General features: G+C 39.3%; 1 protein-coding gene across 1 annotated transcript in view; it reads left to right on the top strand.

Annotated features, from left to right (window-relative positions):
* Window positions 1–14,810, top strand: part of GOLPH3L (golgi phosphoprotein 3 like) — a 43,024-nt gene extending 28,214 nt beyond the window's left edge. The window contains exon 5 of the mRNA XM_059376057.1: window positions 12,493–14,810. Coding sequence (XP_059232040.1) covers window positions 12,493–12,920 — 428 coding nt within the window. The 3' untranslated portion in view covers window positions 12,921–14,810. The remainder of the gene's footprint in view (window positions 1–12,492) is intronic.
* Window positions 14,811–27,409: the final 12,599 nt, after the last annotated feature.

Here is a 27,409-nt window from a genome sequence, read left to right as displayed (position 1 = left end):
GAGGGAGCAGAAGCAGGGTACACTTTGGGGAGCAGGAGGCCAATAAAAAGTTTGAAGGTCAAAAAAAAAAAAAAAGAGAATAATGTTTTCACGACCTGGTCATGTGGTAATATACATCAAAATCTCATTCCTTTTTATGGCCAAATAATAATCCATTGTTTGAATCTGCCTTTTTTTTTTTTTTTTTTTTTATTCATCTGTTGATGGACCCTTGGGTTGTTTCTGCCTTTTAGCTATTGTGGATAATGCTGCTATGAACATTAATATACAAATATCTATTCAAGTCCCTGCTTTCCATTCTTTAAGATACATACCTAGGAGTAGAATTTCTGGGTAGTAAGATAGTTCTATGTTTTGAGAAACCACAAAACTATTTTCTATGGAGAAAATACCCTTTTATACTTTTACCAGCCTTACATGGGGGTTCCAGTTTTTCAACATTGTCATCAACACTTACTCTATTTTTTGTTTTAGTTTGTTTTTTATTGTAGCTCCCCTAGTAGGCATGAAGGGATATCTCTTTGTTGGTTTGATTTGCATTTCCTAATGACCAATGATGAGCCTTTTCCCTAATGACCAATGATAAGCATCTTTTCATAGGTTAATGGCCATTTGTATATCTTCTTTGGAAGAATGTCTATTCAAGTCCTTTGCCCTTTTTTTTTTTTTTAAAGATTTTATTTATTTATTTGACAGACAGAGATCACAAGTAAGCAAAGAGGCAGGGAGAAAGAGGGGGAAGCAGACTCCCCGCCAAGTGGAGAGCCAATGAGGAGCTCGATCCCAGGCCCGAGATCAAGACCTGAGCCTAAGGCAGCGGCTTTAGCCCACTGAGCCACCCAGGCGCCCTGCCCATTTTTTTTAATTGGGTTCTATTGTTACTGTTTTTGTTTAACGATTTTATTTATTTATTTGAGAGAGAGAGTGTGTGCACATTAGCGAACACACAGAGAGAGGGAAAAACAGACTCCCCACTGAGTAGGGAGCCCAATGCAGGACTCAACCTCAGGACCCCAAAATCATGTCCTAAGCCAAAGACGGACAACTTAACCAACTGAGCCACCCTGATGGCTCCCTGTTATTGTCATTATTGTTGAGTTTTAGAAGTTCTTATATTTTCTGGATATTAATCCCTTACCGGATCTGTCATTTACCAATATTTTCTCCTATTCTGTAGGTTGTCTTTTCAACTTCTTTGATAGTAGTCCTAGATGCATAAAAATTCTTAATTTTTATGAAATCCAGTTTATCTATTTTTTTCTTTTGTTGCCTGCTCTTTTGGCCTCATATCCATGAAAAGACTGCCCTTTCCCCATTGAATAGTCTTAGCAACCTTGTTGAAAATCAGTTGGTCATAGATGTGAGGATTTATTTCTGGGCTGTCTGTTCTGTTGCATTGATCTATGTTTGTCCTATGCCAATACCATACTGTTTTACTTACTATAGCTTTATAGTAAGTTTGAAGTTGGGAAGTATGAGTCCCACAACTTTATTCTTTTTCAAGTTTATTTTGGGGGAGCCTGGGTGGCTCAGTGGCTTAAGCCTCTGCCTTTGGCTCAGGTCATGATCTCAGGGTTCTAAGAATGAACCCCAAGCCCCACATCGGGCTTTCTGCGCAGCAGGGAGCCTGCCTCCCCCCTCTCTCTGCCTGCCTCTCTGCCTACTTGTGATCTCTCTGTCAAATAAATAAATAAATTATTTTTAAGAAATAAAATTAATTAAATTAAAGTAAGATTATTTTGGCTATCCTGGGTCTCACGTAATTCACTCACTGTGAATTTGAGAATTGGCTTTTCCATTTTGGTGGGAAAGGCTATTAGAATTTTATTAGGGACTGTGTTGAACCTGTAGATCTCCTTGAGTGATATTGATATCTTAACAATGTCAAGTCTGCCTGTCAATCAGAATGGGATGTCTTTCCATCTTTAATGTTTTTCAGCAATATTTTATAGTTTTCAGCATATAAATCTTTCACCTCCTTGGTGAGCCTTATTCCTAAGTATTTAATTCTTTTAGACACTATTATAAATGGAACTACTTTCTTTCTTTTTTTTTTTTTAAGATTTTATTTATTTATTTGACAGAGAGAAATCACAAGTAGAGGAGAGGCAGGCAGAGAGAGAGAGGGAAGCATGCTCCCTGCCGAGCAGAGAGCCCGATGCGGGACTCGATCCCAGGACCCTGAGATCATGACCTGAGCCGAAGGCAGCGGCTTAACCCACTGAGCCACCCAGGCACCCTGGAACTACTTTCTTAATTTCCTTTGTTCTTTACCAGTATGTAGAAACAACTGATATTTCTGTGTTTTTCTTGTCCCCTGTACCTTAGCTGAATTAGTTTATTAGCTCTAGTAGCATTTTTGTGCTTTCTTTGGGATTTTCTTTACAGTTAACTCTTGAACAACATGGGTTTGAACCATGCAGGTCCATGTATACATGGATTTTTTTTTTGCAATAAATACAGAACATTACTCTAAATGTATTTTCCTTAAGATTTTCTTAGTATTTCATTTTTTGTAACTTAGTTTATTATAAGAATACAGTATTTAATACATATGTAAATATGTGTTAATTGACTATGTTATCAATAAGGCTTTCAGTCTAGACTATTAGTAGTTAAGTTGCTTTGGTATTTTTTTTAAGATTTTATTTATTTAACAGACAGAGATCACAAGCAGGCAGAGAGGCAGGGAGAGAGAGACGGGGGGGAAGCAGGCTCTGCGCTAAGCAGAGAGCCTGACGCAAGGCTCGATCCCAGGACCCTGAGATCATGACCCAAGCCAAAGGCAGAGGCCTAACCCACTGAGCCACCCAGGTGCTTCAGTAGTTAAGTTTTTAAGGAATTAAAAGTTACACACAGATTTTAGACTGTGCAGGGTTTTGACACCTCTAACTCCCAGGTTGTTCAAGGGTCAGCTTGGATCATGTCATATGCAAATATAGTTTTATTTTCCTTCCCAATCTGGATGACTTTCATCTTTTTTCCCTTCTTAATAGCTCAGGTTTGACTAGCAGTGGTGAAAGCCGTCATCCTTACGTTGTTCATGACCTCTGAGGAAAAGCTTTTCACTGTTTTTCACTATGTGAATGTGACAAATGTTTCACTATTGAATGGGACAGTAGCTATGGATTTTTCATAAATATCCTTTATGATTGGGCGCCTGGGTGGCTCAGTGGGTTAAGCCGCTGCCTTCGGCTCGGGTCACGATCTCAGGGTCCTGGGATCGAGCCCCACTTTGGGCTTTCTGCTCAGCAGGGAGCCTGCTTCCCTCTCTCTCTCTCTGCCTGCCTCTCTCTCCATCTACTTGTGATCTCTCTCTGTCAAATAAATAAATAAAATCTTTAAAAATATATATATATATCCTTTATGATGTTGAGAAATTTTCCTTTCATCCCTAGTTTTCTGGGAGTTTTTAATCATGAAAGTATGTTCTTTTTTTTTTTCTTTGAAAGTGTCTTCATTTTTCCCAAATGTCTTTTCTGAGTCAAATGAGATGACTATATGGCTTTTTTCTTTCACTCTATTAATGTGATATATTATATTATTTGATTATTTTTTATTGAGGTATAACTGACATAGAACATTATATTCATTTAAGGTTTAGAACATATTGATTCTGGATTCAGGATTGGCGTATATTGTGACGTGATCACAATATGTCTACTTAACATCCATCACCACATATAGTTACACATTTTTTTTCTTGTGTTGAGAAATTTTAAGATCTCTCTTAGCAACTTTCAAATATACAATACAGTGTTATTAACCACAGTCACTGCACTGTGTATTACATCCCTAGGAATTATTTATTTTATAACTGGAAGTTTTTAGCTTTTGACTACATTCACCCATTTTTGCCCTCCATCCCTTGCTTCTGGCAACCATCACTCTGTTCTCTGTATCGGTGAGCTTTTGGTTTTGTGTTTTGGGTTTGTTTTATTTTTTTAAGATTTTACTTTTAAGTAATCTTTACACTCACTGTGGAGCTTAGACTTACAGCCCTGAGATCAGGAGTCACATGTTCCCCTGACTGAGTTAGCCAGGTACCCCATTTGGGTTTTTGTTTTTTAGATCATTTTGAGATCATTACAGTATTTGTCTTTCTCTGTCTCACTCATTTCACTTAGCATAATGCCCTCAGGTTCCATCCATGTTGTTGCAAAATGTCAAGTTTTTTTTAATGACTGAATATTTCATTGTGTGTGGTGTATGTATGTATATGTATGTGTGTATATATATATATACATATATGTGTATGTATATGTACATACATACACACACATTTTCTTTATCCATTCATCTATTGATGGACATATACAATAGCCTCAGCTATTATAAATAATGCTTTAGTTAACATCAGAGTGCATGTATCTTTTCCAGTTAGCATTTTCATTTTCTTTGAATAAATATCCAGAAGTGGAATGGCTGGATCACATGATATTTCTATTTTTAACATTTTAGGAACTTCCATACTGTTTTCTGTAGTGGCTGCACCAATTTACGTTCTTACCAACAGTGCACAAATGCTGTCTGTTTTCCACATCCTCTTTAACACTTGTTATTTTTTGTCTTTTTTGTAATAGCCACTCCAAAAGGTGTGAGGTGATATTTCATTGTGAATTGATTTGCACATCCATGGTGATTAGTGATATTGAGCACTTTTTCATGTGTCTGTTGGCCATCTTTATATTTTCTTTGAAAAAAGTATTCCAATCCTTTCTCCATTTTATTTTCTTATGTTACATTCCTGGGTTGAATTTAACTTGCTCATGGTGAATAATCCTTTTAATATGCTGTTGTTTTCAATTTGCTAATATTTTATTAAGGATTTTTGCATCTATATTCATAAGGGGTTTTGGTCTATAATGTGACTAAGATGAGTCTCTTATAGATACATATAGTTGGTTGATGTTTTTTAACCCATTCTGCCAGTCTTTGTCTTATAGTTGAATTGCTTAATCTGTTTACATTTAAAGTAATTACTCATGGGGTGCCTGGGTGGCTCATTGGTTAAGTGTCTGCCTTTAGCTCAGATCACGATCCCAGGGTCCTGAGATCAAGCCCCATGTTGGGCTCAGGGAGCCTGCTTCTTCCTTTCCCTTGGCCCCTTCCCCCTACTCATTCTCTCTTGCTCAGTCTCTCTCAAATAAATAATAAATAAAATCTTTTAAAAATAATTAAATAAAAATAATTACTCCTAAAGAGATAACTTCTGGCATTTTGCTGTTTCTTTTCTATATAACCTATAACTTTTGTCTCTCATTTCCTATATTACTATCTTCTTTTGTGTTTAGGCGATTTTTTGTAGTGAAACATTTGTATTCCTGCTCATTTTTTTTCATGTAGATATTTTCTTTATTGTTAACGTAGACTTTAATATCCTAAAGTTTTAACAACCTAATTTGATTTTATACCAACTTTAATAACATAAAAACTCTGCTCCAGGGCGCTGGGTGGCTCAGTGGGTAAAGTCTCCGCCTTTGGCTCAGGTCATGGTCTCAGTGTCCTGGGATCAAGCCCTGCCTCGGGCTCTCTGCTCAGCCAAGAACCTGATTCCCCTGCGCTCTCTGCCTGCCTCTGTGCCTACTTGTGACCTCTCTCTCTGTCAAATAAATAAATAAAAGCTTTTAAAAAAAAATTCTGCGCCTATAAAGCTCTATCCCACCCTCTTTATATTTTGATCTCACAGATTATATCTTTATACACTGTGTGCCCAGTAACATAGATTAAGCGTTTTTAATATATTTATCTTTTATTTTTTTAAATTTATTTATTTATTTATTTGCCAGAGAGAGAGATCACAAGTAGACAGAGGCAGGCAGAGAGAGAGTAGGAAGCAGGCTCCCTGCCAAGCAGAGAGGCTGATTCGGGGCTTAATCCCAGGACCCTAAGATCATGACCTGAACTGAAGGCAGAGGCTTAACGCACTGAGCCACCCAGGCACCCTGAATTTATCTTTTAAAGCTTATAGGGATGCCTGGGTGGCTCAATTAGTTGGGTGTCCAACTCTTGATTTCAGCTTGGGTCTTGATCTTGGAGTTGTGGGACCAAGCCCCAAGTCAGTTCCATGCTAAGCAAGGAGTCTGCTTGCGATTCTCTCCCTCTTCCTCTGCCCCTCCCCCTGCTCATGCTTACTCACTTGCACTCTCTCTCTCAAATAAATCTTAAAAAAAAAAAAAAAAAGAAGCATATGGAAAATTAAAAGGAGTGTACAAACCAATACCACATTTTATATTTATACATGTATTTACCTTTATCGGAGATCTTTATTTCTTCATATTGCTTCTAGTTACTGTCTGGCTTCCCTTCATTTCAACCTGCAGGACTCCTTTTTAGTATTTCTTTCTTTCTTTTTTTTTTTTTTTTTTAAGATTTATTTATTTGTCTTAGAGTGTGGGCTTGAGCTGAGGAAGGACAGGGGGAGAGGGAAAGAAGCAGATTCAGTACTGAGCATGGAACCTGATGTAGGGCTTGATCTCACAATCCTGAGATTACAACCTGAGCCTAAAGAAAGACCGAGCCCCTCCTTTTTAGTATTTCTTGCAGGGTAAGTCTAGTGGCAAAAGACTTCCTGGGTTTTTGTTCTGTAAGAAAGTCTTAATTTCTGCCTCATTTTTGAAGTACAGTTTTCCTGAATATAGAATTCTCATTTGATGGTTTTTTTTTCTTTTATATCTTTAAATATATCAGCCCACTGCCTTCTGGCCTCCAAATTTTTTGATGAGAAATCTGTTGATATTACTAAGGATCCCTTGTATGTGATGACTCACTTCTCTCTTCCTGCTCTTAAGATTCTTTATCTTCGGCCTTTGATAATTGATTATAATATGTCTCAGTATGGATGCTTTAATCTAACATTGAGTTCATTAAGCTTCTTTGATTTGTAGATTCATGTCCTTTGTCAAATTTGGAATTTTTTTTTTCAAAGATTTTATTTATTTATTTGACAGAGAGAAATCACAAGTAGACGGAGAGGCAGGCAGAGAGAGAAGGAAGCAGGCTCGATCCTAGGACCCTGAGATCATGACCTGAGCCAAAGGCAGCGGCTTAACCCACTGAGCCACCCAGACGCCCCTGGAATTTTTTTTTTTTTAAGATTTTATTTATTCATTTGACAGATAGAGATCACAAGTAGGCAGAGAGGCAGGCAGAGAGAGAGGTAGAAGCAGGCTTCCCGCTGAGCAGAGAGCCCGATGTGGGGCTCAATCCCAGGACCCTGAGATCATGAACTAAGCTGAAGGCAGAGGCTTTAACCCACGGAGCCACCCAGGCGCCCCAAATTTGGAATGTTTTGAGCCATTATTTCTTCAGATAGTCTTTCTGGCCCCTTTCTTTTCTCGTCCTGGGATTCTCACAATGCATATATTTGTCCATTTGATGATGTACTGGAAGTCCCTTAGGTTCTGTTTACTTTTTCTCATTTGTTTTCTTTCTGTTCCCCAGACTATATAATTTCAGTTTCCTATATTTGAGTTTGTTAATTCTTTTTCTACCTACTTAATTCTGCTTTTGAGCCCTATATATGTATTTTCCATTTCAGCTATTATTTAAGCTCCAGACTTTCTTTTTGGTTCCTTTTCTTGATTTCTGTCTCTTTATTAATATTCTCATTTTGTTCATATGTTGTTTCCCTGTCTTTATCCATGTGTTCTCTTAGCTCTTTTAACATCTTAAGACAGTTGTTTTCAAGTCTTTGTCTAGTAAATTTGATATCTATACTTTCTGAGGAACATATTATGTCCATTTCTTCTGTTTCTTTGAATGTGTAATACTTTCCTCTTTCTTTGTATGCTTCGTGTGTTGTTTTGTTTTTTCTTAAAAATGGAACATTTGATTCTTACAATGTGGTGATTTTGGAAATCAGATTCTCCCCTTTCCCCAGTGTTTGCTGTTGCACAGTGTCTTTGTGCTGTAGATCAGACTGAGGAGAAAGCTTCAGACTTGGGGTTTTTGTGAGGTTACATCTTATCCTGAGCAAGGATACATTTTTTAATGTAAAAACTGAAACAGCCCCACAGTGCTTATCTTTTATATCCTTTATATCCCTGCCCCTTTTGCTGGTAGGGATTTGAACAGTGGCAGCCAGCTTCTAATTTCATGTCAGCCATGAGCAACTACAGTCCATAATCAGAACACAGATCCTGATATTTCAGGGACAAGGTTCTTATTGCCCACCCTGATTCCAGCAAGCTGCACCAAAACCAGATTGCTCCACCTGTGGGTTCCTTTCACGGGGCTGGGAGGTAGGGGCTAAGTAGCCACTATTGTGCTGATAGCTGAAATTGGCCAATATGAACCACATTTTGCCACTCAAGCCTTGGCCTGGAACCTATAAGCATTCAAATAGATTCCAGAGTTCCAAATAGTTATTAAAAGGATATATTCTAGGGGCTCCTGAGTGGCTCAGTCAGTGAGGCGTCCCCTCTTGATCTCAGCTCAGGTCTTGATCTCAGGATTGTGAGTGCAACCCCTGTGTTGGACTCCACCCTGGGCATGGAGCCTAATTTTAAAAAAGAGAGAGAGAGAGAAAGATTCTAGGCTCTAGTATAATTGTTGTCTAGGTGAAGAGGTGAGTGTCGGCACTTCCTACTCTCATCATCTCTGATGTCATACCTCAATTATCAACAACTTAAATAACCTTATCATCTATGTCCAGTTGAGTTTGTCATTAGGGCCCATTTCAAATATTATTTTTGTTTCCCCACTATCACCCCATACTAGATTTTTTTTTTAAGATTTTATTTATTTATTTGACAGAGAGAGATCATAAGTAGGCAGAGAGAGAGGAAGGGAAGCAGGCTCCCTGCAGAGCAGAGAGATCGATGCGGGACTCGATCCCAGGACCCTGAGATCACGACCTGAGCCGAAGGCAGCAGCTTAACACACTGAGCCATCCAGGCGCCCCACCCCATGCTAGATTTTAAACACCTTAAGGACAGGGATGGGGCCAGTTTTTCAAAGTGGCTACACCACTGTATATTTCCACACCAATGTATGAGTTTTCATTCTTCCACATTCTCATCAATACTTGTTACTCTCTGCCTTTTTTATTTTCTCTATCCTAAAGAGTAGTAGTATATCATTGTGATTTTTTTTTGGATTTTCCTAACACTAATGATGTATATCTTCTTTGGAGAATTGTCTATTCAGATACTTCACCTACTTTTTTTTCTTTTTAAAGATTTTATTTATTCACTTGACAGAGAGAGAGATCACAAGTAGGCAGGGAGGCAGGCAGAGAGAGAGGAGGAAGCATGCCCTCCTCGGAGCAGAGGGCCCGATGCGGGGCTCGATCCCAAGACCCTGGGATCGTGACCCAAGCCAAAGGCAGGGGCCTTAACCCACCCAGGCACCCCCACCTACTTTTTAATTAGGTTTACCATTTCTACTATTGAGTTGTACTTTTCAAATATATTCTAGACACAAATCTCATCATATACAGGATTTGCAAAACTTTTCTTCCATTCTGTGTCTTTTTACTTCTTGAGAGTGTCTTTCAAAGCATAAAATTTTCAATTTTAATACTTTACAATTAATCTTTTTTTCTTTTATTACTTGTGTAATATCTAAGAAATGATTGCTTAACCCAGCATCATGAAGATTTATTCCTGAGGTGCCTGGGTGGCTCAGTCGTTTAAGCATTTGCCTTTGGCTCAGGTCATGATCCTGGGGTTGGGGAATGGGGAATTGAGCCCTGCATTGGGCTTTCGGCTCAGTAGGGAGTGTGCTTCTCCCTTTCCCTCTGCCCCTCCCCCTCCCACTCATGTATTCTCTCTTGCACACACGTGCTCTTTCTCTCTCTCTTAAATAAATAGAATCTTTTTAAAAAATTTATTCCCACATTTTCTTCTAAGAAATTATAGCTTTGTGTATTTCATTTAGGTCTATTGTCTATTTTGAGTTAATTGTATATGTTATGGGGTAGAGCTCCAACTTCAGTCTTTTGCATGAAGATATAAATACAGTTGTCCTGGCACTGTTTGTCCTAACACTGTTCTGTTCCCTATGATTTATCTTGGTACCATTGTCAAAAATTATTTGACCATAAATGTATGGGTTTATTTTCAAATTCTATCTTTGATCTATATGTCTATTCTTATGTAGTAACACACACTCTTGATTATTGCAGGTTTTGTTTTTTTGTTGTGGTTTTTTTAAATATTGGTTTTATAGTAGTTTTGAAATCAGGAAGTGCAAGTCCTCCAACTTTATTCTTCTTTTTCAAGATTTTTTGGCTATGCTGGATCTTTTACATTTCCATATGAATTATAGAATTAGCTTGTCAATTTCTGTAATAAAGCAAGGAAGGATTTTAATAGGAATTGTATTGAATCTGTAGATCAATTTGAGGGAGTATTGGTACCTTAATAATATTGTTTTCCAATCCATGAACATGGGATGTCTTTCCATTTATTTAGATAATCTTTATTTCTTTCAATGATATTTTGTAATTTTTTATTGTATAAGTCTTACACTACTTTTGTTAAATATATTCCTATATCTGTTCTTTTTGATGCTATTATAAATATAATTGTTTTCTTAATTTTATTTTCAGATTATTTGTTGCTAATGAATAGAAATTCTATTGACTTTTGTATATTAATCTTGTATCCTGCGACCTTTCTGAATGTATTTGTTGCAGTAGTTTAAGTGGATTCCTTAGATTTTTCTGTATACAAGATTTGTATATGAGGTCATGTCATCTGAAAATAAAAATAGCTTAACTTCTTCCTGTCTGATCTGAATGCTTTTATTTCTTTTTCTTGCCTAATTGCCCTGGCTAGAATCTCCAGTGCTAAATAGAAGTGATGAAAATAGCATTTTTTGTCTTGTGCCTGATCTTAGCAGGCATTGCTAAGTGCCTTTTTCATCATTAAGTATGAAACTAGTTGCGGGTTCTTTGTAAATGCCTTCTGTCAGGTTGAGGAAGTGTCTACCTATTCCTAGTTTGTTGAGTGTTTTTATCATGTATGCATGTTAGATTTTGTCAGATACTTTTTGTGTCTTGATTGAGATGGTCATTTGGTTTTTGCTTTTCATTCTATTGATATGATGTGTTACATAATTGAATTTTTGGATATTAAAACAACCTTGCATTTCTGGGTAGGTCCTGCCTAATTTTGTTACATGGTGTTTATTACATGTTGCTGGATTTTTTTTTTTTTTAGTATTTTGTGGAATATTTTTGTACCTATATTCATAAGGGATATTGGTCTATAGTTTTCTTGTGATGTCTTTGTCTAGTTTTGATATCAGAGTAACACTTAAGGAAGTGTTCCCTTCTCTTCTGTTTTTTTTTTTTTTTTGAAAGAGTTTGTGAAGAATTATTTATAAGTATTCTTTAAACATTTGATAAAATTACCAATAACCCATCTTAACTACACTTTTTGGGGGGAGTTTAAAATTACTTATTCAATCTATTTACTGTTACAGATATATTCAGATTTTCTCTTCTTGAGTCAGTTTAGGTAATTTGTGTGTTTCAAGGAATTTGTCCATTTCTTCTAGGTTATCTAATTTGTGGCATACTATTGTTTATAGTATCCTCTTACTGCCTTTTTTATTTCTTTAAGGTCAGTGGTGGTGCTTCCTCTTTCATTCCTAATTTTTAGTAATTTGAGTCTTCTCTCTTTTTTTCTTGGTCCATCTAGCTTTGTCAATTTGTTGATCTTTTCAATGAACAACTTTGATTTTATTGGTTTCCTCTGTTGTTTTCATTGTTTCTGTCTATCTCCTATCTAATCTTTATTATTTCCTTTCTTTTGCTTCTTTCATGTTTAATATGCTCTTCTTTTTCTACTTTTTTAAGGTAGAAAGTTAGGTTATTGATTTGACATCTCCTCTTCTTTCTTTCTTTTTTTTTTTTTTTTAGATTTTACTTATTCATTTGACAGAGAGAAACACGAAACACAGTGAGAGAGGGAACACAGCAGGGGGAGTGGGGAGAGAGAAGCAGGCTTCCCTCTGAGCAGGGAGCCCGATGTAGGGCTTGATCTCAGGACCCTCGTCGAAAGTAGAAGCTTAACGACTGAGCCACCCAGGTGCCCTGACATCTCCCTAATTTATCATTTGGGGTCATAAATTTCTCTATTGGCACTGCTTTAAGTTGCAGCCCATAATTTTGATCTGTTGTGTTTTCATTTTCATGCAACTCAAAGTATTTTTTAAATTTCCCTGTGATTTCTTTTTTGACCAATTGGTTATTTAGGAATATGTTGTTTAATTACCATATTTTTGAATTTCCCAAATTTTTGTCTATTAATTTCTAATTTAATCTGTTTTGGTTGGATAGTATTCTTTGGATGCTTTCAGTTCTTTTAAGTTTATTGAGGCTGATTTTATGGCCTGACATATGGTCTATCTTGGAGGATGTTCCATGTGCACTTGAGAAGGGTATGTATTCTGCTGTTAGGATGGAATGTTCTGTAGATGTCTTGATAGGTCTAGTTGGCTTATAGGGTTGTTCAAGTCTTCTGTTTTTTTTCCCCAAAGGTGAGACATGGAACCCCTTCAAATTACAGTACCAGCTGAGAAATGTAAGAGAGCGAATTGCAAAGAACCTAGTAGAAAAGGGTATTCTAACCACTGAGAAGCAGAATTTCCTCCTATTTGACATGACTACTCATCCAGTGACCAATACAACAGAGAAACAGCGACTAGTGAAAAAACTTCAAGATAGTGTCCTAGAGCGGTGGGTAAATGACCCTCAGCGTATGGACAAGCGAACACTAGCACTCCTGGTGCTAGCCCACTCCTCTGATGTGCTAGAGAATGTCTTCTCCTCTCTGACAGATGACAAGTATGATGTGGCAATGAATCGAGCCAAGGACCTAGTAGAACTGGACCCTGAAGTGGAGGGGACAAAGCACAGTGCCACAGAGATGATATGGGCTGTGCTGGCAGCCTTTAATAAATCCTAAAGCCAGTGGATGGGTTTCTTCTTTTTCCCCTGCTGGCTGGTGACTGTCAGAGACACCACACTGAGTTTTGTGTGATGAGATGTTTTTCATCATTTCTTTTTTCCTTCTCTTGGATCAGACTTGTGATTTGGGGATAGCAGCTTCAGTGCTTCTCCATAAACTTTAGCTATTGTAAACATACTTTATTTCTCCTTATTTTTCCACTACAGAGGTGAATAAACTAGGTCAATCCACATATATCCAATAATCATTTTCTCTCATTTCTTGTTTTACTTTCATCAGTATGCTTTTGGATAAGCAGGAATATCTAAGTGGGATTTGGAGTTCTCCGGTCAGAAAATGTGAATGAGATCTAAAGCAAACCATTTATTAAATCTTTTAAAGTTTGTTAAAAAAAAAAAAAATTTGTTTTCTGTCCTTTTTTTTTTTTCTTTTAAAGTAGACTCCATGCCCAATGTGGGGCTTACTCATGACCCTGAGATTAAGAGTCACATACTCTACCAACTGAGCCAGACTCCCCTGTTAAATACATGTTTTCACAGCCTTTGTCTCTCAGGCTCTATTAAGTAATGTAGTTATTGTAATAGCTGTCTCTTTGAATAAGGGGCAGTGGAAATAATGCTAATATTTGGGGCAGCTGGTCTCTGGGATTGTATGTCCCACTAATGATTTTTTCATTTTTCCTTTTCTAACCTAATGAGAATATTGCAAATTTGATTGCCTGTTCTCACAGCCTAGAATCAGAAATATATTCTATATTCTCTCTTAGCATTACCCTACCACCTCATTCATTAGGACAAAGTCTGAATAATTAAAAAAAAAAAAGTATCTCTCATGTCCATGTATCTCATGTCCTTCAGTCAGCAGTATGATTTACAAGGGAGGGAGGCAGCATGAGAATTTCCACCCATTAGCACATGACTGTCCTGATTCCTCCAGATTACAAGTCTCTGATTGAATTGAGGAAGTTATTAATTTCAGTTGCTGAATAGCAGCATCCTGAGTCCAGAAACTCCATCTAAATTCAAGATTGTTCTTGTTCCCTATTTTCAACTTACTTTGTAAATTGATAGATTCTGTCTATATTTAAGCATTTTAGGAGTATTTTTGTCCATATATAATCCACAGTTATCCTCCTAGTTGTTAGTCTTGTTTCAACACAGCCATCTATCTACCCAAATCTCTAAAAAGTTTCAATTTTTTCAATTCCGTGGTGAGTGCAAAGAGAAGATGAAGATAGATCCTATTGGAAGTGTAATTTGGTGTCAAAAGCTTGCGGATGCAAAGTCCTAGTGTGTTTGGAAAGCATTTATTAAGCTAAATTTTTTAATGGATCATGCCTCTTGACCATTACATAGAAACATTGTCAGAGGGCTAATACAGCCAACCCAGACCTGATATCAGATCTTCAGTTATTAAATGAATGATTGTAACTTTCATCTCCCCTAAACTTGTTTAGCCCCACAGAATTCCCCAACTCAATTAACTCAATTAAGTTTGTCACTTCAGGTAGTGCTTATGTGAGTAGAGATACAAATTTTAGTGTGAAATGAATTCTAAATGTGAGCCTGAGTAGAGTTTCCATGTGGTTCTCTGAAAGTACAAAAAGCAGTCCATGTATTGTATCTACCTGACTTAGTTTTCCTTTCCATTTGAACAATTCAGCACGAATTGAAACCAGGTTTTCCTGTGGAAAGTATCAGCTTGATTGGGGGGATGGGGAGTAGACATTGAATTGAGTTCTTTCTTGCAACTCTTGGTCAGTGTTTATTTTTATATTGTATCTCAATGAGGATGTCTTCAGTTTGAATCTGTATTCACTGCAAAACACCTTCTCCTTTAATGCATATGGCCTTCACATTTCTGTATAATAAATATCAATTATTGGTTCTCTGGTTTTACTACTTCATTTTTTTTTTAACTTCAGTCATTTTAATTGGAAATAAGAACATTCCACACAAGGCCAATAACACTATCCCTTTACACCAGGAGACCATCCTGTTTCATCCTGTGTAGAAAATTAGGAATACACAAATAGAGTTGTAACATATAAGCTGGGGGGCAGGGCACATCAAGACTAATCTGAAGAGCAGCTAATGTTGTAGTCTGAATAGTGTCTTTTTCTCAATCAAAATAATTTACCCAATTATAACATTATTATCATGAAGAAAAGAATTATGTTTTACTTGCAAGTGACACCTAAGCTAACCTAAGAGCTGGAAGTCTTAAATTGGCAACACAGCTAACATACCTCACTGTGACAGAGTTAAGAGTATGGTGTCTCTCCCAATTAGATGGAGACCCCGAATGTGAGGCAGCCTGATAGGGTGGAATCTGGGGGTGCATGTGGTGAAAAGATTTCATCTGAAGCAGAACAAAGGAGATAGAAGCTTATTGAATACACTGCAAGGGAGTGGTGGGCAGGACAACAAAGCAGAGACTGTGGGTACTCTATTTAAAGGGAGGTGGTGAGGGGATATGGGAATATAGGGAATTTTCCCTTTTTAGGTAATTGTGCCTGGTTGTAAGTAGCCCATTGGTTAGCTAGGGCCTTTGGATATTTTGAGTGGCTCACCTGAGATGGACCTGTCTGTATTCAGGGGGTTATGGTGGGCCATTCTGCCTTGCTCAAATTTCCATTGCTCAAGCCTGTTGCCTAAAAGTGGCATCTACAAAAAGCTAATTGTGCTTGTGGGGTGCCTGGGTGGCTCAGTGGGTTAAGCTTCTACCTTCAGCTCAGGTCATGATCTCAGGGTCCTGGAATCAAGTCCTGCATCAGGCTCTCTGCTCGGCAGGGAGCCTGCTTCCTCCTCTCTCTCTCTCTGCCTGCCTCTCTGCCTACTTGTGATCTCTCTCTGTCAAATAAATAAAATCCTAAAATAATAATAATAATTGTGCTTGTAATTGGCTTATTGTTCTTCCCTTCTATATAATGTCTACAGCACAGGGGACAATAAGAAATATATTTACTAGAATTGTTTATACTTGTTTATTTTATTTCAAGCAAAGCATTGTTACCTTTATGTAATGTTTTTCAAAATGTGGTGCAAAGAGTACTGTACCAAAATCACCTTGGGGTGAGGGTTACCTTGCTAAAATTTAGCAGGTTTGTAGTAAATCCATCTCTGGTAGGTTATGGGCTTAGGAAGCTGCATTTTAAACACAGTCTCCAAAAGCTGCATGTTAAATTCTGAGACCACTGCTTGATATTTTATTGCTGTAATTCATTCATCCCCAAAATACTGAGTACTTAAAATTTGGATTTTAAAATTGCCAATAACTGGCACTTGCTAGGTGTTGACAATAAAAAGTTGTATAGGACACAATTTCACCTCCAAGAACTCACATTAAAGTGGACAAATAGGATACTTTTTGATTAGCGCTCTAATAGAAATAGAAACTTAATACTTGTTGTGTTTTTTAAGACTTTTTTATTTGACAGAGAGCACAAGAAAGGGGAGAGGAAGGCAGAGGTAGAGGGAGAAGAAGTTCGGTGTGGGGCTTGATCCCAGGACGCTGGTATCACAACTGGAGCCAAAGGCAGACACCCAACCAACTGAGCCACCCAAGCACCCCAAATCTTAGTATTTGGATGCACAAAGAAAGAAGTGACCTTCTTCCTGGGACCATTAGGATAGACTTAGAGGAGTTGTATTAATTTATAGTAGCTTTCATGTACTGCACATTTGTGAGGTACTGTGCTACTTTATGTGTTATTTATTCCTCACAACACTAAAATCCTGTAAGGTTGTTTTAAAGAAAACTCAGGTAATAAGTCTTGCCTAAGGACACAATGCAGAGTGTAAATTCAAATACATGCTTTTAACCATTACTCTCTCCTGCCTCCATTTAAACTCGGTCTTGAATCTTTTCAGGTTGAGGAGGAAGAGCTGAACTATTTGAGGCAGGACAACAGTATGTCCAAAATAATTTGTCATGTGCTGGAATTTATGTGTGGATATGTGTGCTTTTCACATGTCTTTAAATTTCTAAAAGATACCATTCTAAGGGAATATATTTAAGTTGTAAACTAAAAGTTTTTTGAAACTAGAAAATTACATATTTTTGTTTATCTTCATTTATTCCTTCCCTGGTGCTTTTCTTTCTATAAAACCGAGTTTCTGACCTATCATTTTGCTTCTAACTGCTTTTAATATTTCCTACAAGGCGGGGCACCTGGGTGGCTCAGTGGGTTAAAGCTTCTGCCTTCGGCTTGGGTCATGATCCCAGGGTCCTGGGATCAAACCCTGCATTGGGCTCTCTGCTTGGCAGGGACCCTGCTTCCTCCTCTCTCTCTGCCTGCTTCTCTGCCTACTTGTGATCTCTGTCAAATAAATAAAATCTTTAAAAATATATATATATTTCCTACAAGGCATATCTGCTGCACATGAATTCTCTCAGTTTTTGTCTGAGAAGGTATTTATCCTTCCGTTTTGAAGGATAATTTCACTGGATATAGAATTCTAGGTTAAAGGGTTGTTTTTTATAACAGTAAATATTTTACTTTCTCCTTTTTCCTGACATCAAATTTTTTTTAAAAACTATGAAGAGGATGCTAATTAAAAGATTAAAAATTTGGGGCACCTGGGTGGCTCAGTGGGTTAAAGGCACTACCTTCAGCTCAGGTCATAATCTCAGGGTCCTGGGATCCAGCCCCGCATCGGGCTCTCTGCTTGGCAGGGAGCCTGCTTCCTCCTCTCTCTCTTTCTGCCTGCCTCTCCACCTACTTGTGATCTCTCTCTCTGTCAAGTAAATAAATAAAATCTTAAAAAAAAAAAAAGGATTAAAAATTTGTTCTTCCACTTTTCCACATAACTAAAATGCCTGTAGACACATATTCATATGATTTCTAAAAATGTTTTACTCCCTCAATAATAAAAATAATTGTTTTAATGCTGAAATAAATTAGGTAGAACTTTTTTTCCTGTTATCTATTACATGTATACATGAATCTCTGTTCCTTTGTCCCCAGTTTTCCCCAGGCTTTGGTTTGTCTTCCTTTTCTCTTCATTGAGTTCCAGTAAAAAGAGACAGATGGACATAACTGTGTATTAAGTGAGAAAGGGAGCCATCTCTCCCAGCAAGCAGATTAATTATCTCAGAATGTAAGTCAGACAAAGCAAGATCACCTCCTGGCAGAAATCTCCCATTTCTAGCAGTCCAACTTACTGTCATTAGTTCCCTTTACATTCCAAATTATTAAAAAGTAGGGGCACCTGGGTGACTCAGGTTTACCTCTGCCTTTGGCTCAGGTCATGATCTAAGGGTCCTGGGATCGAGCCCCACATTGGGCTTCCTGCTCTGCAGGAAACCTGCTTCTCCCTCTCCCACTCCCCCTGCTTGTTCCCTCTCTCTCCATGTCTCTCTCTGTCAAATAAATAAATAAAATCTTAAAAAAAAAAAAAAGTAGATTCAACTGGGAAGGGGAGTATCAACTATTCCCTAAGAGCTCTTCAAATAGACATGTTTTGTGTAGATTTTTTTCCCTGAATATCAATAATCTGTCCACTACTTTGGGTTTTTTCAACCTACTTGAACCTCTCTGTCAGAGAGGTAAGTTCAGATAAAATATATAAAATACTATATTTTATCTGAACTTACTTTAGAAATCAGGAATCTAGGGGCTTTTTACCCTTCAGAAGGACTTCTTGACCAAATCTACATGTTTTTGCCACATAAGTAGGCCCAGTAGATGTGCGTCATTTTCCTGATTTGAGGGAAAAAATTCAAAGCCAAAATTTTTCTTGCATTTCAAAGATGTTGAAATTCCTCCCACTCACATGTTGAGTACTTCTTCAAAGATTTCCGGATATTTAGTCATAATACCTCAAAATATTTCTGAGTTAGTCTAAAATTAAAAACAAAAATTTCTCCCCAGCTCTGTCACCTCAGCTTTTCTTAAACTCCAGATGGAGGCCAAGAAGTTCTTAGATAACTTAGGTTAAACTGGTTTATAATTAAACTAAATTAGGGGTGCCTGTAGGTTAAGCATCAGACTGGTTTCAGCACCAGTCATGACCTCATGGGTTGTGAGATCAAGCCCTGTGTCAGGCTCTGAAGTTAGTGCATCTGCTTGGGTTTCTCCCTCTCCCTGTGCTCCTCCTGACCCCCATTCTCACTCTCTCTCACTCTCTCAAATAAATAAATCTTAAAAAACAACAACTAAATTAAACTTTGTTTGGGTGTAGGAGAGATGGTTATGATCAAAGAGGGAAAACTACAGAAGGTAGCAGAATAGCTGAATGGATTTTTTTTTTAAGGTTTACTTATTTATTTGAGAGAGAGAGCAGTAGGGAGGGGCAGAGGGAGAAGGAGAGGGAGAATCCAGAGACGACTGCCTGCTGAGTACAGAGCCTAACACCAGGCATGATCCCAGGACCCTGAGATCATGACCTGTGCCAAAATCAAGAGCCAGTGCTTGCTTAACCTACTGAGCCACCCTGGCACCCCAGATTCCTAAGAACATCATGAACATTTAAAAAAACTGAGCAAATACTTATTTTAAAATGCTTTTGGTAATACAAGACATGTTTAAAAATAGATGATTTTGGGGGGTGCCTGGGTGGGTCAGTCTGCTTGGGCATCTGACTCGGTTGCAGCTCTGGTCATGGTCTCAGAGTCCTGGGGTTGAGCCCCAAGTCTGGCTCCAGGCTCAACGCAGAGTTCTCCTTCTCTCCCTCTCTCCGTCCCCTGGTACTCACTCACTCTCTCTCTCCCTCCCTCCCTCTCTAAAATTTAAAAAAAAAAAAAAATCTTTAAAAAAAAGATGACTTTTTTGATTGAAGTGTAGTTGACATAAATGTATATAGTTTCAGGTGAAAATAGTGATTCAACAATTCTATGCATTACACGGTGCTCCTTCCCATAAGTGTGGTCACCATGTGTCACCATACAATGTTATTACAAGATATTGACTATATTCCCTATGCTGTACTTTTTTCTTTTTTTTTTAAAGATTTTATTTATTTGAGAGAGAGCACAAGCAGGGGGAGAAGAAGGCAGGAGAGGGAGAAGCAGACTCCCTGCTGAGCAGGGAGCCCGATGGGACACTCGATCCTGGGACTCCAGGATCATGACCTGAGCCGAAGGCAGAAGCTTAATTGACTGAGCCACCCAGGCGCCCCCTTACGCTGTACTTTTCATCCCCATGACTTCTTTATTCCCCAAACCTCTCCCAGTTTCTTCTGTGTATTTGATTCTTTTTGTCTGTCTGTTTAAGGTAACGAGGATGGCTCTTCCATGATTTTCCATTAGTACTGCCCCTGCCCCTTGTCAGTAAGCCAAAACTGGAGTCATGAGACCTTGGAAACAGTGGCTGGTGACTGTGGGCAAAAATGTGCAGATCACTTTGTACACTTCTCTATACCCCCTTTTATTATCCAGTCACTTACCTGAAGCAAGTGAAACAAGCGGCAGGGGCCGGGCAGTGGTGGGGGCCGGTGTTTGTTTTGCTTTAGCTTAAGACTTCTATTGAAACATACTTACAGAAAAGTACACGTGTAATAAGTGTACAGCTCCGTTTTCACAAACTGAACACACCCATGTAACCAGCACCAAGATTATGAAACAGAACATTACAAGCACTTCAGAAATTAGCCTTGTGCTCCCTCCCAGTTACTACCCTCTGAGGGTAACTTCTAACAGCACTGACCAGTTTTACCTTAACGGTGTTTCTCAGAAAAATGGAAAAAGCCTAATGGAGGAAAAGAAGTTGGAAAGGAGAGGTCCAGACAATCTCAAAAAAGAAGAGGAGAAGGGAAGAGGGAAAGAAGAGGAGGGAATGAGGATGAGGAGGGAGGGAAAACAGAGGTTTGAAGAAAGAGAATCTACCTGCTTGGCTGCCCAAGAAACCCAACAGTGATACTTTTAAGCTTTTCTCTTTCATGTGCCTGGGTACAGTTAAGTGTCTGCCTTCAGCTCAGGCTCATGATCCCAGGGTCCTGGGATCCATCCCTGTGTGGGACTCTCTGCTCAGGGGAGAGTCTACTCCTTCCTCTGCTCTTCCCTTGCTTTCTCTCGCTCTCCCCCAGATAAAAATAAAAATAAACCTTCTTTCTCCTGCTCCAGCCTCCTACCTCTTTAGCCACCCACCTCCGCTGACAGCCTTTTAAGGTTGAAAGCCCTTTGCTCCACTCCCTCACAAGTCTTAGGTAGCACCTTAAGTTTTTTGTTTTTGTTTTGTTTTTTTTGAGAGAGAGACAGTGAGAGTGTGCATGAGTGAGGAGAAGGTCAGAGGGAGAAGCAGACTGCCCGTGGAGCTGGGAGCCCGATGTGGGACTCGATCCCGCAACTCCGGGACCATGACCTGGGCCGAAGGCAGTCGTCCAACCAACTGAGCCACCCAGGCGTCCTGCACCTTAAGTTTTATTTGTGATCCATTCTTTGGGGTTCTAATTGTCCCCTTTCAGCTGAAGACTCTTTTAAATACAAAAACTACAACAAAGAGAAAGCTACTACCAGTAGATGACACCAGGTACATTTTCTTCCTTTTCTGTGATTTTCTCTAGGGCCTTCCCTGGGCCAATATTTCACATTGTAGCTGTTAGTTAAAGTTTATGTGATAATCCAAATTTAAAATGGCAACTGATAACTGATTTGGTATCTTCTGGGTAACATGTTGGCACTTTAATGCAACTTCAATGGAACTTCAATGGAATGGAAGGCCAAGATGAGGTATTTATGAAAAGAGGGGCTTGTTTGTTTTCAGGGAAAAAATTATAAAAGACTTTGAAATGAGCAAAGGGAATGCCTGGGTGGCTCAGTCCCTTAAGCGTCTGCCTTCAACTCAGGTCATGATCCTGGGATTGAGCCCCACATTGGGCTTCCTGCTCAGTGGGAGCCTGCTTCTCCCTCTCCCTCTGCCTGCTGCTCCCCCTGCTTGTGCTCTCTCATTCTCTCTGTCAGATAATAAAATCTTTAAAAAAAAATTTTTTTTTCTTTAACTCTCTACTATTCTGATCACTACTTTTCCTTAGGCTACACTTCAGGCCCATTCTCAGTATTTAAGTTTGTAAAGGAGGCAAGGAGAGGATATAGCTTGGTTAATTTCCTGTTATTCCCAGTTTGGCCCATCAGAGGGCGCAAACAGCATAGGTCTCAAACTAAGATCGGTCCGCAGTCTCACTTCTTTTTATTGGCCATTCTTCTGTAGCATGTAGCTAAAGCACTGACAAATTTTAGTGTTATTCCCAGATATCCCATCTCATACTCTGTGAACAGATTTAGGTCCTGACTTGAAAAAATTCAGACATAGACAAGAAAAAAAAAAAAAAAACCTGTAAGATAAGTTCAAGTTCCCTTCTCTCCCTACTCCTTTCCTCCAATTTGCTCTTCTTGCTTTTCTGTAAATGGCACTTCACTTAGGAACCTGGGATTCATCCTTGGTTCTCTCCTCATCTTTATTCCCCACATCCAATATCCTTTGTCTCTTTAGCTCCTCTCTGTTCACATGGCCTCTGTCTTTGATCAGGCCTCTCAAGTCTTGTCTGGACTACCATAGTCAGAGGTCAAGCTGGTCTCCCGCCTCCCTCCAGACCACTCTCCACGCAGCTACCACAGTTAAATCTTTCCAAATCCCAAGTCTAACAATACCGTTTTCTTGGGGTACCAGGGTAGCTCAGTTGTTAGGCGTCTGCCTTTGGCTCAGGTATGACCCCGGGGTCCTCGGATCAAGCCCCACATCAGGCTCCCTACTCACCGGGAAGCTTGCTTCTCCCTCTCCCACTCCCCCTGCTTGTATTCCCTCTCTCTCTCTCTGTCCGTTAAATAAATAGGGTGCCTGAGCTCAGATGGTTAAGCATCTGCCTTCAGCTCAGGTCATGATCCCAGGGTCCTGGGATCAAGTCCCACATCGGGCTCCCTGCTCCTGGGGAAGCCTTCTCCCTCTGCCTCTGCCTCTCACTCTCTTGTGCCTCTCATAAATAAAATAAAATCTTTTTAAACATTTAAATAAATAAAATCTTAATAAATAAATAAAATATTAAGTTCATAATACCACCTTTAAAAAACATAGCAGTTCCAAAAAAAATAATAATAACAGTTCCATTTTCCTGCTTGAAATTGGGTTCCCCTTTGTCTTCATGAAACACCAAAACTTTGGCATGACTTACTAATCTCCTCAGGACCCCAGCGACCTAAACAGCTTCATGTTTTGCTGTTTCTACACAGGTTCCCAGATCAGCCTTATCTGTAGACTCTCTTTGGGGAGTTTTTCAAAAATACAGATTGGGCTAGTAGGATCTCTCTTCCCCGAGGAAGTTGTTACTCTTGCTATAGTTTCTTTCTCCCTTTCCCATTGTCCTCATTTACCCTCTAATCTTTTATAAGATAAGGAGGCCCTCTAAATTGTCTTCCTTTCCTCCCTCCTGCTGCCTACCAATCTCCGACCTTCCTGTTCATCCTTATGGTCTCAGTTTAGGTTCTACCTTGTCTGAAACATTCCTTAACCAGCTCAGCCAGAGATGTTCTTTTAAACACTTAAAAATACCAGGGTTCCTGGGTGGCTCAGTGGGTTAAAGCCTCTGCCTTCGGCTCAGGTCATGATCTCGGGGTCCTGGGATCGAGCCCTACATCAGGCTCTCTGTTCCGCGGGGAGCCTGCTTCCCCCTCTCTCTCTGCCTGCCTCTCTGCCTACTTATGATCTCTCTCTCTCTGTCAAATAAATAAATAAAACATTTAAAAATAAAATAAAAAATAAACACAAATACAACTTATTTGGTAAGTGTCATAGATATTTACCTAATATTGTAGGTATTACAGTGTGGTGCCTTATGTATTTAAATAACATATGTGTTGGAGACCTATAGCTCATTCTCAACATAGAGGTCACAGTTACCCCATCCTAACCTCCTTCCCTATGATTATGCTCTGAGACTTCCACATTTGTGACCTCACATTTACCTGATCACTTCAAAGTCATGACTTTATAGCCATGCCATATCTGCCATCAATTATAATTATAGACTAGAGCTCATCATAACCTATAATTTCTCCACCTTCTTAGATACACAGTGAAATTCCCCTCTCACTGCAACCTCCTACTCTTCTGCCGCCTCCTGTCATTCCCACCAAATCTGAGCTTCATCTGTGTCATGGCCAGTTCTTCATCTCCTTTCTATTCTGTCTTTCCTGAGAAGCCTAGATGACCAACAAACCAGCATAGCAATCTAAACTTCCTCATTGTCCTTCCTCCACTGCTCCTTCTTTTGCAGTCCTTTGCCCTTGTTAACAGGATGTCTGTTTTCTCCATTCCAAAGCAGTCAGGAGTTACTGACCAAAGTCCCGGTGATTAGGACTATTACAAAAGCATACCCATCCAATCTCAGATCTTTCTTGCCGTTTTGAACCATTGCTATTTTCTCTAGTGCTGTTTCTACCCCCATTTTCCCTAGATTCTCTATCCCACCCTTCTATCCCTTTTATTCTCCAAAGATTGATCTCAGAGAGCAAGGCCATTCAATGTAACCTCCCTAAATGTTTAGCTACTTCAAGATCTCTCTGTACATTTCCCTTCCAGCCTGTCTGCCTCTTTCCCTCTTGATCTAATGGTCTCCTCTGAGACTTTGATTCTTTCACTATCTCCTCTTTAAAATGGATAATTACATTTTTAGTTTCTCTCAATTAGACCCTTGCCTTTTCTGAAAACATGCTTGAATCTTTACTGTTTTCCAAAAAAGAAAATCCTCTACTGCTCCCTCTTCAATTCATTGCTATGATTCCCTTCTTTGCCTTACTGTTCAATACTGTTACCACTTCCTCACTCTTTAACCATATGCAAGTAGTTTTGTCCCCACCATCTTTTTTTTTTTTAAGATTTATTTATTCACTCTAGAGAGAAAGGGAGAGCATGTACACCCACACGCTCACACACACACACACACACACACACACACACACACACAAGTTGTGGAGAGGGGCAGAGGGAGAGGTAGAGAAAGAATCCTCAAGCAGAGCTCCTGCCAAGCACAGAGCTCAACGGAAGTTGGGGGTGACACAGGGCCTGATCCCAGGACCCCGAGATCTAACCCAAGTGAAATCAAGACTTGGATGCTTAACCAGCTGAGCCACCCAGGTGCCCCTGTCCTCTCCATCTTTAATTTCTCTGTCACTTTTTTCCTCGTTCTTCTCCTTACCCCTTTGATCTTGTGTGTCTGTGTCCCTCGCCACATTTTGCCCAGGTTTCCATTTTGGGGCTCTTTATCTCTTTCTCCTTTGGTGATATCATCTGCTTCCACAACTTTATTTACATTTATATTAAGAAGTTTTATTCATAATTACCTTCTACTTTTCTCCCAAACTCTAGGTCTACATTTCCTAGACCTCTAAATATTTAGCTCTGGAGGAGATCTCAGAGGTCTTTATCTAAGGCTTCATTGCCTGGATATCTCCACAAAATGGCCCACTGGTTTTTTTTTTTTTTTTTAAAAGATTTTATTTATTTATTTGAGAGAGAAACAGTGAGAGAGAGCATGAGCAAGGAGAAGGTCAGAGAGCGAAGCAGACTCCCCATGGAGCTGGGAGCCCGATGCGGGACTCGATCCCAGGACTCCGGGATCATGACCTGAGCCGAAGGCAGTCGTCCAACCAACTGAGCCACCCAGGCGTCCCTGGCCCACTGGTTTTAAAAAGTCAAAATGAAATACCTCATTTTATGTCTATTTCCAATTCCATTCCCACATTGACTCCTCTTCTTGAATTTTTTTTTTTTAAGATTTTATTTATTTGACAAGAGAGACACTGCGAGAGAGGCAACACAATTAGGGGGAGTGGGAGAGGAAGAAGCAGGCTTCCCACCAAGCAAGAAGCCTGATGCGGGGCTCGATCCCAGGACCCTGGGATCATGACCTGAGCCAAAGGCAGATGATGCTTAGTGACTGAACCACCCGGGCACCCTTCTTCTTGAATTTATTGTTTCTGTAGTAATCCTGAAGCACCTGGGGTCCAAATTCCCTATATGCATTCAGCTGTTAATCCCAAATACTCCATTGCCAAAGACTTTCTCAGTTAGATTCAGTTTTCTACACTCTCTAGTTTAGTATATGTGCTGCCGAAGCAAGCACTGCACTCTCTAGTTTAAATCCCAATTATCTCCCACCTAGAATATTGCAGTACACTCCTGGCTAGAGGGCCAGGTCTCTGGTGTCTTTCTGTCTGGAATTCTGAATTATTTTTATTCATTACCTCCACATTAATCTTCCTAAAGGGCAGTTCTGATCTGCCACTCTCTGGCCTAAAAATATTAAATGTCTCAGATGGCTTACTAAATTATTCACAAGTTCCTTATCCTGGCATTTAAAGCCCTACATATCTGCATTCAATTCTGTTTTTCTGGCCTTCATTTTGAGCCCTGTACCTAGAATACCCTTCTTGCCTTCATCTTTACCCAGCAAACTGTTAAGTTCTTCAAAACTTATTTCTGGGGTGCATGGGTGGCTCAGTTGGCTAAGGGTCCAGCTTTTGATTTTGGCTCCAATCATGATCTTGGAGTTATGGGATGGAGCCTCCCCACCCAACACACTTCAGGCTCTGCACTGATATGGAGCCGGCTTAAGATTCTATCTCTGCCTCTTCCCCCATGCAGTACATTCTTTCTTTGAATACAAAACAAAACAAAAAAAACTTATTTCAAATACCACCTCTTTCATGAAGTCTTTTTGGGGGCTGGGGGTGTGGAATCTAAACTGAATTAGTCTTCCTTTGAACCCCTATAAGCACTTTAACACTTTTATTTCAATGCTTACCAGATTTTGCCTTCTATAATAATCTGTGATTTACAGTGCTTCCAGACTTTTCCAGAAGTACACCTAATTATACAGAAAATTGAGGAGATAGCCCCAAGACTGTCACAAGAAGCTGCCTGGAAAATTAAATTTTAGTATGAATTTTTGCACTGTTATCAGTCTTAAACTAATGTTTTGTTTTTTTTTTTTTTAAGATTTTATTTATTTATTTGTCATAGAGAGAGAAGCGAGAGCAAGCACAGGCAGACAGAGTGGCAGGCAGAGGCAGAGGGAGAAGGAGAAGCAGGCTCCCTGCCAAGCAAGGAGCCCCATGTGGGACTCGATCCCAGGATGCTGGGATCATGACCTGAGCCGAAGGCAGCTGCTTAACCAACTGAGCCACCCAGGCGTCCCTTAAACTAATGTTTGTTTTTAATATAAAACTGTGGACTAAGGCTCCAGTAAGATATGTCTAAAATCTCGTCTTAGGGATTTAGGCTACACCTGGCACACTGTGAAAACCCTCCCCTCGTGCCCACTAAACTAAGCTTTCTAAGGGCAGAGACTGTCTTACTCTGTATGTACCGCTGTAAAACTAATACATTACCATCTACACACAAACACTCAAATACTGTTGAACTGTGACTCAGGATACGTTAACTAATGTTAACTGTATTTACTAAATGGTTACCATGTACCTAGAACTGTGCTTTCCGTTTCAAGAACTTATTCTCCATGGGCTGACCTTGAACAAGTATAAAACTGTACAGA

Source organism: Mustela nigripes, chromosome 14 (assembly GCF_022355385.1).
Source record: "Mustela nigripes isolate SB6536 chromosome 14, MUSNIG.SB6536, whole genome shotgun sequence".
In the NCBI taxonomy this organism is placed as follows: Eukaryota; Metazoa; Chordata; class Mammalia; order Carnivora; family Mustelidae; genus Mustela; species Mustela nigripes.
This window is presented reverse-complemented; position numbering and strand designations above follow the sequence as displayed.